The 13281-nt window shown below is 40.1% G+C and overlaps 1 protein-coding gene across 1 annotated transcript in view; it reads right to left on the reverse strand.

The window, feature by feature from the left end:
• The window catches only part of CUBN (cubilin), a 273177-nt gene that overhangs the window by 252160 nt on the left and 7736 nt on the right, over positions 1-13281 (reverse strand). Inside the window, exons 7-12 of the mRNA XM_049626901.1 lie at positions 8554-8680; positions 7398-7560; positions 4489-4620; positions 3533-3628; positions 1338-1456; positions 968-1154 (exon numbers count right to left, since the gene is read on the reverse strand). Of these exons, the coding sequence (XP_049482858.1) occupies positions 968-1154; positions 1338-1456; positions 3533-3628; positions 4489-4620; positions 7398-7560; positions 8554-8680 (824 nt within the window). The remainder of the gene's footprint in view (positions 1-967; positions 1155-1337; positions 1457-3532; positions 3629-4488; positions 4621-7397; positions 7561-8553; positions 8681-13281) is intronic.

Consider the following 13281-nt stretch of genomic DNA (forward strand, 5'->3'; position numbering starts at 1 on the left):
CACCTCTTGTTTGAAGTCTACTTGGGATTTCCTTGCCCCCACCATGAACCTCCTCTGCCCCCTTTTGTTTTCTCTGGTTCCCATTCTCTCCACCTCATGATACTTGATTTGACCCCAAGCAACTTAGTTCTTATCTACTTCTTGTCTCTCCTCTGCCATTTTGGATTAGATGTGCCTCAACCAGAAGATCAGCAAGTAATATGTGGAGATAGTGTTTTATGCTTATTTTCCCACAGTATCTACCATAGTCCTGAACACATAGTGAGGTCTCAATAGACGTGCTGATTCAGAATCAAGAGCTCTGAGAGAGGACGAGTAATCAGGAGAGGCTGGATGAAGGAGATTGAAGCTTGAAGGTGAAGTACTCCTGAAGGACAGATACATTTGGATGTGAAGCAATGGAAGAATTCAGAGAAGTATGGAGAAATAAATATCTCAAATATTGGAACACAGCATGGTGGTATATGGGATCAAGTGACAAGAAAAGATGTCTAGATTGGAAAGGGAGTATTATTAGGAAACTAGTGAAAAATAAGGTTGATTGGATAGGGTAAGGCCTAGTTATAGAGGATAATTGAGAAAGAGTCCCAATCTTTAACCGGCGACGGGGAGTGACTGTATGTTCTAGAGCAGGAGAGTGATACGATTTAATGAGTAATATTATAGGGAGATTAAATGGCTGCTGTAGAGAAAACTTCCCTTAGAAAATGACAATATCTTAGCATATTCTGTTTTCAGAACAGACATAATAAAAACGGCAAATACCAATTTACTTCTTCCTTTGAAGGAAGGTTCTTCTTGGCCTAAATTGAGATAAATACTTACCTTGTAAATTCTATACTAGTGCTTGAAGGAAAGACTTAGTTGGAAGCATTTGTGCAACTAGACAAGAAAGTGGAAGAATCCGCAGCAGGACTCACTGAGGAATGATCCTTCTAAGCTGTGGTACAAGAGACGCTGAGCATACCTTGCTGGGGAATCTGACACAGAAATCCAGTCCAGAAACGTGTGCATTCACAACTGAACGCATTGACGCCATCCACACAAGTCCCCCCATTCAAGCAGGGGTTGCTCAGACACTCATTTATATTTTCTGTACAGTTGATGCCGGCCCAACCTGATTCACACTTACAAAGATAACCAGAAACCGTTTCCTAGGGAAAGAAAACCATAATGCCATGAAACAAATAAATGGACGATAAACGTTAAGCCAACTCAAAGAACAAAGAAGGGTTATGTGATGTATGTAGCAGGTGTTGAGCCACACACACCTTCTAGAATTCTTGTAATAATTCATTTAAATGGTAACTACTAAGGAAGAAAGAACAAGGACTCACAATGCATTGTCCATTTAAACAGGGGCGGTTCAAGCAAATATTACTGAGCTGCACGCATCCATTTGGCCCATAGCCATTTCCAGTATATCCCGGGAGACAAGTACAGAGAGGTAAAGAACCTGTCAGAAATAAAAATGGAAGCGTAAATACAGGTCTCCTTCATTCAGACCCAGTAACAAAACTCAGGCTCTGTTGTCTAGACAAGGAATTGCCAAAATCAAGTCTGCATATCCCTAGGGGCAGACATGCCAACTATAAAGAGGAAGTATTAGGATCTTTTTCTATGTTTCATCTTAAAAATAAAGAAGGCATTACATTCCAATACTTGATGCACAAATTGACATTGGTCCTGTCAGTCCATATGTCACAGTCCTGAGGTGCGTACAAATGTGAGGTATGCTAAGGGAAAAAAGAGTTTCTCACGGAGGGGTTGAGAGAAAAGAATATTCTTATGAAAAAAGACGGTATCTGTTGCAAGCACTGGCCCTATATGGACTATAAATAGGTACTCTTGTAATGCCCGTTTATAGATGAGAACAAAACACAAAAAGGTTCGGTGGCTTGACCCAGGACACACAGCTGGAATACAGTGAAGCCAGGGAGAAAATCAAAATCCAAGCATTATTTTTCTAGAATCCACATTCTTAACCATTTCAGTACGCTCTGAATCATTTAATAAACATTTAAATAGTCATAAATGTACATGTATGTGTGTGTGTATACATCTATATTCTTTTACATATGTGCTTATATATATATCACGTATATCACTCGTAAAAATAAAAGTAGTATTTGGAAATAGCAAGAGATATGATACTTTATTCAATGAATGAAGTTGGAGCCACCCATTTGAACAAAACTATCAAGCAAAATGTTTGATGCCATAGATACAAATAAATCTTAAAAAGATCCAAGATCTTAATGTTAAAAATAAAAGAAAGTATAAAAGAACAAGCACCTGACTATTTTTAGAGTTCGGTAGGAAAAGCCTAATTCTAAGAGGAGAAAATCCTATAAAAAAAGATTTACCTTTTTGACTACATAGAAATTTTAAACTTCTAAATAGAAAATACCACCACAAAATTAAAATAAAAACAATATGCCAGGGAAAATACATGTAAACCATAAAACAGATAATGAGATATTATTCTTAGTACATAATGAAATTTTACACATCAATGAGAAAACAGATGAACAAAGGACATACAAAAAATAGAAAAAAAATAAAGGCAGTAAAATATAAAAAATATTAATTATTAGTAATCAAAAAGGTAATTTTGATGTAGTCAAAATCAAAATAATAGGAAGGCAATTTTTGCCTGTAAACTTGACCAAAATGAAAAATAACAGTAGTATCCATTATTGCCAAGAGTGGGAAACATGTAGTTTTCATACACTGTTGGGAAGTACAAACTGATACATTTCTGTGAGAAAACTTAGCAATATATATTTAAAAAAATTTTAATGCTTATTTATCTTTGAGAGAGAGAGAGAGTATAAGGTGGGGAGGGGCAGAGAGAGAGGGAGACACAGAATCTGAAGCAGGCTCCAGGCTCCGAGCTGTCAGCACAGAGTCCCATGCGGGGCTCAAAGCCATGAACTGTGAGATCATGACCTGAGCCAAAGTCAGATGCTTAACCAACTGAGCCACCCAGGTGCCTCAAGCAATATATATTTTTTAAATTATAGGAGGTGAAACTTCTTTTACACAGCATTGCAAACACTGTTGGTTATCCCCCTAGATCCACTTTTCCATTCTTTCGTAGTGAATTCTTTTTTAACTGAGGGCATAAGCTCCTGAAATAAACTACATTTCCCAGCCTGACTTGCAGCCAGGGTTAGCAACAGGGCTCAGTCCTGGCCAATAGCATAGAAATGAAAGAAGCCTTAGAAGGAGTTGACAGGTGGTCCTTCCTCCTTTTCTCCTTCCTATGTGCTCAAACACAGTCATAAATTTAATTTGCTGGCTTGATTATCTTGGGAAATATTGCTAATTTAGACCAGACCACAGAGAGCATAGTCTACACATTTAAAAAAAAAAAAAAATCCAAACGTATGGTTTTAAAACATGGATTATTTTTGGTTTGAAGATCAAAATAAGAACTTTGAGGTTAGAGGATTGTTTTCAAAATGTTGATTTGTTTCAGAAGGCCATAATGAAATACCCCAAACCAGAGGCAGAGAGGAGTCATCACCTAGAACTGAGGAGCATGATGCATGTGGGTGGCAGCCTCCATTATCGACCAAGCAGACATTGACGAGCGTGCACACTCTTCCATTGCCTTGGTACCCTGATCACAGAGAGAACAGGGCATGACAAACAACATTAAGAAGATGGAAGAAGAATCCCAATCCAAGAAGCAAACATCATGAAATCCAACCAGAGAGCTTCTATCATCACAACAGAAAAGGTAAATATGAAGTGTCATAAACAAATTCCTATCGTTAAGAAAAAGGACAACCATTTGGGAAACTGACTGCAGAAACCATGTTCTAATGGTGTTTCTAAGGACAAAAAAGGAAATGAATAAAGATGAAAAGATGCATGAAACTACTGGTAGACTGAGACAGTTGCTGACACTAAGCAAGTTGACATTTTCTAATTACAGTGACTTTAATGATCTAAGAGCTAAATTACTATAGAAGTCCCAAGTACTAACTTAATAAAGCAAATAGGGTTTCAGTTTATCCCTTAGAACTCCATGAACTTCTTGGATAGTCACTCAGTTTAGATCACAGAATACCAGTAATGACTTCTTTCCAGAAGAGAAGAGAAACTCTGAACAGGTATTATATGCCTACTAGTCTGCCTGTTACTGAGTAAATTTTATATGCAAAACATCTCATGAGTATTTGTGGGAACAATGGAGCTGTAGGTCTGTGATCCACAGAGAAAATTTTTCAAATTCTGCATTATCTCCAGAGGCTATTTCACAATTTGTAAAGTTTTGTTGTTTTCCACTGGTATTAAAAATATTTGTTATTGCTTTTTATAATAGAGCTGACCTAATGTGCCCTGAATCTGTAAGTTAAATAAAACTTTCTGCACTGCTCAGTACATCTCCTTAGACAGAGTCATATTTAAAATGGAGCACAAAACGTGTTTCCAAATGTTTCGCCTATAATGGTGTTGGGAAATTTGGCGTAGCACCTGGTGGACAGGCCTGACAGTGGTAAGACCCAAATGTATTCACACACGTAACAGGTGGAACCACAGAACAACCGCCATTATTTATGTCACATTCATTGATATCTTGGCAACTGTATCCGTTTCCTTGCCAGCCTAGAAAAACCAGAAGATTTGAAAAGTTAGCTCTGTAGACAAGTTAACAACGAAGAAATGCATATAGCCAAAGATACATAAAAATTTGCTTCACTCTGAGAAACTACATATTAAAATGAGATTTTCATTCTTAAAAACAAATTCTGGCAAAGAGGCAGGCAAGTGAGGTTCTCATATGCTTTTAGTCAGAAGTCTATAATTAGTAAAACCTATCTGGAAATAGATCTAGCGGTACTCATTAACATTTTTTAAAATATATACCTTTGGGGGCATCCAGATGGCTCAGTCGGTTAAACGTCCAACTCCTGATTTCAGCTTTGGTCAGGATCTCATGGTTCGTGAGATGGAGCCCCACACTGGGGCTCTGTGCTGACAGTGTGGAGCCTACTTGGGATTCTCTCTCTCTCCCTCTCTCTGCTCCTCCCCAATTCACTGGTCTCTCTCAAAATAAATAAACTTTAAAATATAAATATATATATATATATATATATATATATATATATATATATTTTATACATATATATATATATATATATTTGACTAACAAGTCCACTTCTTTTTTTGACTAACAAGTCCTCTTCTAAAAACTCTCTTGCAGTGATAAAACTGCCAGCATCTACAGATGTAGGCAAGCAGAGGTCTACTGCAGTGTTGTTTAAAGGGGGGGAAAAACCCTCTTGATCATCAATATGATTAAATATATTAGGACTCATGTTTACTGTCGAATACTACAAATATTTTTAATAACATGCACATATTTAACGTTTTTCAAATATATACATTAGCTAATAACACAAAATTTTAGAAGAATATGCAAAGAATGATCCCAATTTGGAGAAAGAATTTTTTAAAAACCTGCATACGTGTCTATGTGTTTGTAGGAGAGAAGGAAAAGGAAGAAGAGGAGAGAGAACATGTGTTCACAGTGGTCTCGTTCAGAGCATGAGACTGAAGATGAAGAGAGAGTGTCATTTTACTGTTGGTATTTCTTTTTTTTTTTTTTTTTTTTAACGTTTATTTTTGAGACAGAGAGAGACAGAGCATGAACGGGGGAGGGTCAGAGAGAGGGAGACACAGAATCTGAAACAGGCTCCAGGCTCTGAGCTGTCAGCACAGAGCCCGACGCGGGGCTCGAACTCACGGACCGCGAGATCATGACCTGAGCCGAAGTTGGCCGCTTAACCGACTGAGCCACCCAGGCTCCCCTTACTGTTGGTATTTCTGCTTGTATCCATTGTTACCTTGAGTTGTATTACTCCTATAATAACGATTAAAATTCTAAGAATGTTTAAAACCTTTTACATTTTTAAAAAATATTTCTTTTCATTGACTGAAACAGTCCCTCTCTAAAACCCTACCTAAGAAAATTATTGTATTTGTGGGTGAAGAAACGAATACACAGAAGAAAGCTGGAAGGAAACACATCCACATGTCAATGGTGGCCCTCCGAGTGATAAGACTCTGGGTATTTTTTGCTGTTTTATTTTCATATTTTTAAAGTTTCTTTATATTTTATAAGCAGCATGTATTACTTTAATAGGCAGGGAAAAAATAAGGTCATTAACAGGAAAACAAAAAGCTTTTGTTTTTCTTTTTTCTCTACAACGATATAAAGAAGAATCCTTTAATTCAAATAATTTATTTTTCCGATTTCTAGTTTTTAAAGACTGTCACTGGCAAATTACCTTCAAGAATGTGGTTATTTGCTAATTTTATGTGCCCCTGAGACCTAAGAGGGAAAAAGTCTTCACGTGGTTTTTTTCAATTTCTTTCTAGTTACACAAGATCTAACCATGTACCATGAAGAAAGTCACTAAACCAACAGTCACAAAAGGAAGCAACTGGTGTGTGTGCTTCCCTTGATCAGACAGAACAATGGACTATTCAGCAGCTCAGCTCAGATCCACAGATCTGGGTTTGAATCCCAACTATGGGATTTGGGACAAGTTCTTTACCTTCTCCGCGTGTCAAGATCCTATCATTTCAAGTGGGAATAATACTAATTTCTAACATTTCTTGATTTTATCACAGTTGTAAGAATCGAAATTTGCCTAGCACAGTGTCTCAGTGAGGTTTTCATGGAAGAACAGCTGCTATTACGTTCTCTTACATGTTCCACCTTCTAACAACACACGAGGAGTGCCAACGGGCCTTGAAGACTCCCTGAGGTCTGGTAAACTGCTTACCGTGCACCCACCAAGTGCTTTCTTTGCTCATAGTAGGCTCTTACAAACATGCCCTGAGTGGATGATAATGATCTCATATGGTGAGAGATGAAGCGTGGACTCAAGCCCAAGCAGTCTCTGAGTCCAGAGTCCATGTTTTCAGTGACTTGGCCTGGAGATTCGGTCTCTGGGGGGCTGAGCTGGTCAGACATCCCTCTTTACAGCAAGGCCACAGGGCCTTCCAGTGACGTGCCCTGGTGAGAACTACAGGGGCTCTAGAGGTGACACTAAGAGGTCAACTAATCTGCCTACATACAAACACCTGGCCAGTAAGGTGGGACGAGAGCAGGTCTAGTCAGCTGATGGCCTTAAGGATCAGATGTCTGACCTCACCACCTCCCCGGCTAACCCTGCCCCCCAGCGTTTGGCTCTGGCCCTCTGATTTCTGAGGCTGAATTATTACAGAAGGAAGACGGCCTGCAGTGCGATGTAGGGAAATAGAACCTGAGGTGGGATTGGGATGCTTCCTAAGAACGGTCTCCTCATCTTTTGGCCGGGGAAGGAAAGCTGTTCTGGCACCTTGCCTGGCTGGGCGTGGCCGAGCCCACATACCTGTCGGGCAGGCCCCACAGTAGAAGGAGCCTGGGGTGTTGAAGCACTGGGCAAGTGTGGAACACGGTGCAGGCTGGAGGCTGCACTCGTCGATGTCCAGCAGGCAGGCCGAGCTGTTCGGCGGGGACGTCCACCCCGCGTCACAGATGCAGCTGTACATGGGCTGGCAGAATGACAAGAGTGTGAATCAAAGCAATCAGGAAAATAATCAAGAAAAGCTTTTGAAAATCTCACCAAGCCCCCGACTGTTTATCCTCTAGCGTTCATTTCCATAAGGCCAATTGAGTGGCTTCTCTTTTTCTTCCCATATGATTAAGCATTTAGACCCGACCACGCAAAAAGAGAAACATCTTTATTTCAGAGTAAGGAAAACCTATAATTTGCCCCAAAGATGCCAGGGAAAGAGCAACAACAATCAAGAACTGTAAGTCAATATAATTAAAGTCAATCCACTCAGCCCGCTATGTTTTTAGAGGGAAAAACACCCATGGAGGCACAGACCTTGGAAAATCCATTCTGTTTGTTTCCTTTTTGAAAGTCTTTCCTTCCCCTCCCAGCCACTCCCTCCTCCCACCATCACTGGAAAGGAACCATTTTCTATCAATGCATTTAAAAATATACAGAGAGAGAGAACTAAAAATAAAGACCTGAAGGTCTCATACAAGGCCAAGCGGGCCTTGTATGCTGAGTGCTCTTGAGGGTCAGGAGTCAAGGTTGTCAGGATCCAGAGCACAGGGAGAAGTCAGGCAGTCTGCAGACAAACTCAGGGTCCACAGCACTCAAAGGTGCTCCGGAGCCAGAAAGAAATCCAGACTCCTCAGAACTGCGTGCTGCCACCAAGAATGGGCCTTGGTGTTTCCATGTCTCGTCACTGTTATAGCTCGCGAGGCCAAGAGAAGGTCATGTCTCACAGAGAGATTTATGAAGTAAAAACAAAAAAGGCGGTAATTTCTATAATGATACCACCTCTGCGTCCAGTTTTCTGTTTATTTATGGACAACTCTCATCTTTTTCCTCACCTGTGCCCCCCTGAGAGCAGGAAGTACCTTCCTCTCTGGAACACTGCCAGAACAATGCTCCTCTACAGACATGCAGGCTAAGGGACTAATAGCAACCGTGACTCCCTCCACGAAGCCACGTTCTGGGAGGGACTCACCTCTCCAGCCTGCACTCGGACTAGATCCTCACAGATGCCGTGGACGCAGAGTGCTTTGGAGCCCCCTTCACAGTCATTGTATCTGGATGCACACTGGGGGCCGTGTGTCTCGGGGGAGCATAGACACCTGTTGGTTACACAAGAGCACAATGTCAGCGCCTGTGCCTCAGCACAAGTGCCTGTTTCTTAGCACCAATTAAAGAAAAGTAATAAGTCCGACTACAAGTCAATGACATTCACGTGGAATCATAAACTAGAAAACCAGATCTACTGGCTGGAGTCTTAGAGGAAAATCACTCTGCTCTGCTTCAAGCAGTGGGTTGAGTGAATGCGTTATCTCTCTCAAGAAGTAAGAGAGGGGCACAACTTACTATCTGGGCAAGACTGCCACCATAAATTCTTCTGGTATCAGGTCATCAAATAGCACTTTCAAAGGTCAGACATTCATAAACTAAGGGGGATGGAGTCCCTTGGGGATGGTAAAGGGAGAGATCAACAAGTCCATTCATCATCCATCCAACCAGACCCTCCAGTAAGCACAGGTGACCTTGACTGAGCTGATGTATTCCCAAAGGTTCTCTGGGATTGTAGAACTCCACAGACAATGGTACGTCCACATCTCAGAGTATGCAATCCATATTATCGTATTACAAAGGGCAATAGTTCCATCTGTTAGAGATGTAGCTTAGATTATAACATTTCTTTCATAGCCACACTTTAACTCACAAATGCAATTTGACATAATACCCAAGCTTGCAGTGGGTGTTTTGCTTTGAGAAGATTTCAGTTCAATAACAATCAAATAAGGAAATTTGTTTTAAACTATTGTCATCCTTCAAATTGCTGAGTTAGCTTTCTATCTGTACTGTAGCTTCCGAGGGAATGTGGAAGGTATGGGAAAGGCAGGTGGGAATGGGAAGGACACAGAGGGGTCATAGAGCCTCAGCCTATTTTCGCAGGTTTGAGGGCATCCGATGGAGTGGAGAGCCAGGCCCGGAGTTGCCATTTGTCTGCCTTGAGCAGCACTGGCCCTCATGGGGGAAGGTGACCATAGGGGTCAAGGATCAGAGATAAGGAACACGGAGTGTCTGCATGGCCATGAACTAGTTTCTGAGTATTCTGGAAAAGGGGCCATTCTATAAGGCAAAGAAGCTCTTTTAACAATCTTGCTGAGGCACAAGGGACTCATCTCATGTCCGAAGATGAAGACACATGTGTGATTGACAGTGTGGGAAATGAGAGTCTGGCTGTTTGAGAAGCATCCAGAGCCACACTCTGGGCACAGAACTTGATGGGCCCATGGAGGGTTCCAGAAACAATTGCTGGGGTGGCACCTTTGAGTGGGTTCTAAGGAAGAAGACGTCACTGAATGTGACCAGAGACAGAGAGTAAAAACATGGAATCACTCACGCACTTCCATACAGAGTTGCCAGACCTAGCAAATAAAGACACGGGACGCCCAGTTAAATCTGACTTTCAGACCAATGAATACTTTTTTGGTATAATTAAGTCCCAGGCAGCTTTCAACATCAGTATTTCATTGTGTAAAACCTGTTCATTAAGGTTTCTCAAAACCTTTCTCATTAAGACAAGCTCATAGACTAACCACAATAGATGATTAAACTTAAAAAACTTTTCAATTATTCATTCCCTATGTATAACTATTTATCTTCCTCTCATCTCTCTCTTTCCATACTCTCCCTCTCATACCCCCTTCCCTTTTCTCTTCACTTGCCCGTCCTTACACAGAATATTCTTTTGGGAAATTTCATTAGATTCTTGAGATAATAGAACTTCACACTAGTTCATATATTTGAACATTTGATTCAGCTAGCTTCCTTGCTGAAAGTTTATTCTACCACCACGGCCAGCCACCAAAAAAGATTTTTAAAAAATCTTTACACCAACTTTACTAGCTTTCTGAGTCTATCGTATATAAGAGATCTGAGTCTCCGAGACCAGATGGGACAAGATTGCCTGGATTTAAATCCTGATACTATCTATTAACTGTTTGCCTTAGGCAACATCATAACACCATTTCTTATAAAATAATAGTGCCCATCTATGAGCACTATTTTTACCTTGGGGTCATCTAAAGACATTTTCTGGTAGGAAGCGCTTGGGCAACTGTGTTTATCTTATCAGTAAGTGCTTTACTATTGGAAAATGACTTAAGATTTGAGAGGAGATTCTGGTTCCTGGACATGCAGGTAAATCCTCTCTATCTCCTCCTTCTCACTTGGAGAAAATGAATGAATTTTAATCGCACACTTTCTGCTAAATAACTACAAAGTATATTTCTTTCATTTAAATGTAACTTAATGTGAGAAGACAGGCGGTGGGGGGGGGTGGGGGGGGTAGGCAGTGAAGCATATCACCAGCTTCCTTGCTATGATCCTCAAAGACAAGTATTAATCTCATTTTACTGGCAAGGCTCACGTTGCCCAAGGCCACGGAATTAGAAACAGGCACAAGATGAATTAAAACCTAAGTCTGTGTTACTCTTGCTCCGATGTTTTTCTGTGTCACGCTCCCACGTTGTGAAAGGTAGTTAGTTAAAGACTTTCCATTTCTGTGTGTCTTTTTAACATAACAGTGTTTGCATGCAAAATATATTCTCAAGGCGGCTGCATGTGACCTTTAAAGTAAAAGAGTGACCATCTATATACCTCCCCGCACAAGTCACTTGCATAATGGCTTTCTATTGCTGATTTAGTTCTGGCGGAACAAAACTGGGCTTGTCAGTCTTCAAAAGCACTGCGAGGGCCTTTGGCAATTGGGAAGAGGTCAAATACACTTTCAAAGTCATAGTTCAACTTGCATTAGAGTCCATGGTTCAATATTAACGTAACTGACTCACTGAAAGAGGTAATGAGTTTAATACCTAACTACCATCCGAGCTAAAACCAGATTGTCCTCATCATTTAAACTCTGCATGTTTTAAAAACCCACCAGTGATGACAATGGAAATAAATAAAATAAAGTGTGCTAATCATCATTGCACTCCTGGAGAAAACACACAAACAACAAACTCAGCGGTTTTTTTTCTAGAAAGCCTTCTAGATCTGAGTGTATATGGCACACACCATCCATGCTTAGCAAATCTGCATCCCAAGCGCTGTCTTCAATCCAGAGTAAGCAGCAGGATGATAAACATCAATTCTTCAGAACAAAGAGGCAATAGGAGAATCAGGAAGTGGCAAAATATTGTCTGTTAACTCTTTGAAGCTTTTGGGGGCAAGACTTCAGCCACGGGAATTGCTGGAAACAGAAAATGGTCTCCTTGCCCTAGTTTCATTACTGGGGAAAAAAGTTTTTACCAGAAAATTTCCTAGGAAATAAGGCTTCCAATTAATTAGTATCTGCATAGTGCTTTATCTTTCAAAGGTCTTTGTAATTAGGAATTATTAATCTCTTTAAATAAAGACTCCTTTGTCCTTCCCCAAGTAAATGGGTTCCAAGAGTTAGAGGCTGAAGTAGGTCCCAAATCCAGAGCAAACCCTTTGCCATGAACACATTTCTGCAGGTCCAGACTATTCAACAGTGGCTCATTTCCCTTTAACAAATGTGTACTGAAGATTCCCAAATAGTTTTCTAGCCTCAGAGAAGCTACTGATTAAGGGGCATTTAATCTCATGTAATTAATAGCACACAAGAAAATATCTAAATGTTCTCTGTTTCATTACACAGATTCCACAAAGCAAGCATTTAGTCTTTTGCTCATACACATTTTTCTATTTTCTGATATTCCTCCAAAAATTCTCCATCAAATGCCTGAATAGGAGTCTTTAGTTCGTAGATATCAACTGGAATTCATGGAGCTTCATAAACTATCCTCACATCAAGAAGAAGAAACCAGATCTAAATGTTCTGTTCTTAACTGCAAATCTATGAAGGACAGAGGCTAGAAACCAAAACCACTTCCAGAGTCAGCATAGTGAGTTCTTGGGCATTTTTACAGAAAGGTGCAAGAGAGAATTCAATATTGCTCATATAAAGTTGAATTTTCCCTTTAGGTAGCTCTCAACAAATAAAAATGGTTCTCTCTCTTTCTCTCTCTCTTGTTTATGCCTGGAAAAAGAACTCTACTCCTTCACATGCAGCAAATAGTTATGTTATGGTATATTTTTTTCTTTTCCATTTTTCAGGAGTAAAAATAATTTACTGGGGGGAGAACAAAACAATTTTGGCTTCGTCTCTGGGTCTTCCCCCACCTGCTACACATCTTTGTTATTCTATTGGCTTGTGAGACCCCACAACACGTAATGATACAGGAAGACCAGGAGTGAAATCTAATCTCCAGGACATTCCTCGATATCAGGAAGACAGGAAAGTATTAGTTCTAGGAATAATTTTCCTCCAGTGTCTCCAAGAAGCAATTCTCGTTGATAAGTGCCCATAAACAGACATCAGGAGATAATGCTTTCAAGGGAATGAAAGATTAGACCTGCATTTTGGATCTCACCCAAACTTGAATGCTCATAAAAGCAGGAGTCAGGGGGTTCACCAAAATGGGAAACAAAGTCCTAAACGCAGAAGTCTCTGCAATAAAATAATACTTAATTTAAGTCAGAGGTGATTGATTTTGGTTCTGCACAATGGTGAAGCTCATGAAAAAATCAGAAGTTTGAATGAATTCAGTTTGTGACTTGGAATGAGCAAAAAATCTTAAGATCAGATCAAAAGAACAAAAGGGTCAGTTAAATGAAAAAGAGAAGGATTGTGACT

This window comes from Panthera uncia, chromosome B4 (assembly GCF_023721935.1).
Source record: "Panthera uncia isolate 11264 chromosome B4, Puncia_PCG_1.0, whole genome shotgun sequence".
Taxonomy (NCBI): Eukaryota; Metazoa; Chordata; class Mammalia; order Carnivora; family Felidae; genus Panthera; species Panthera uncia.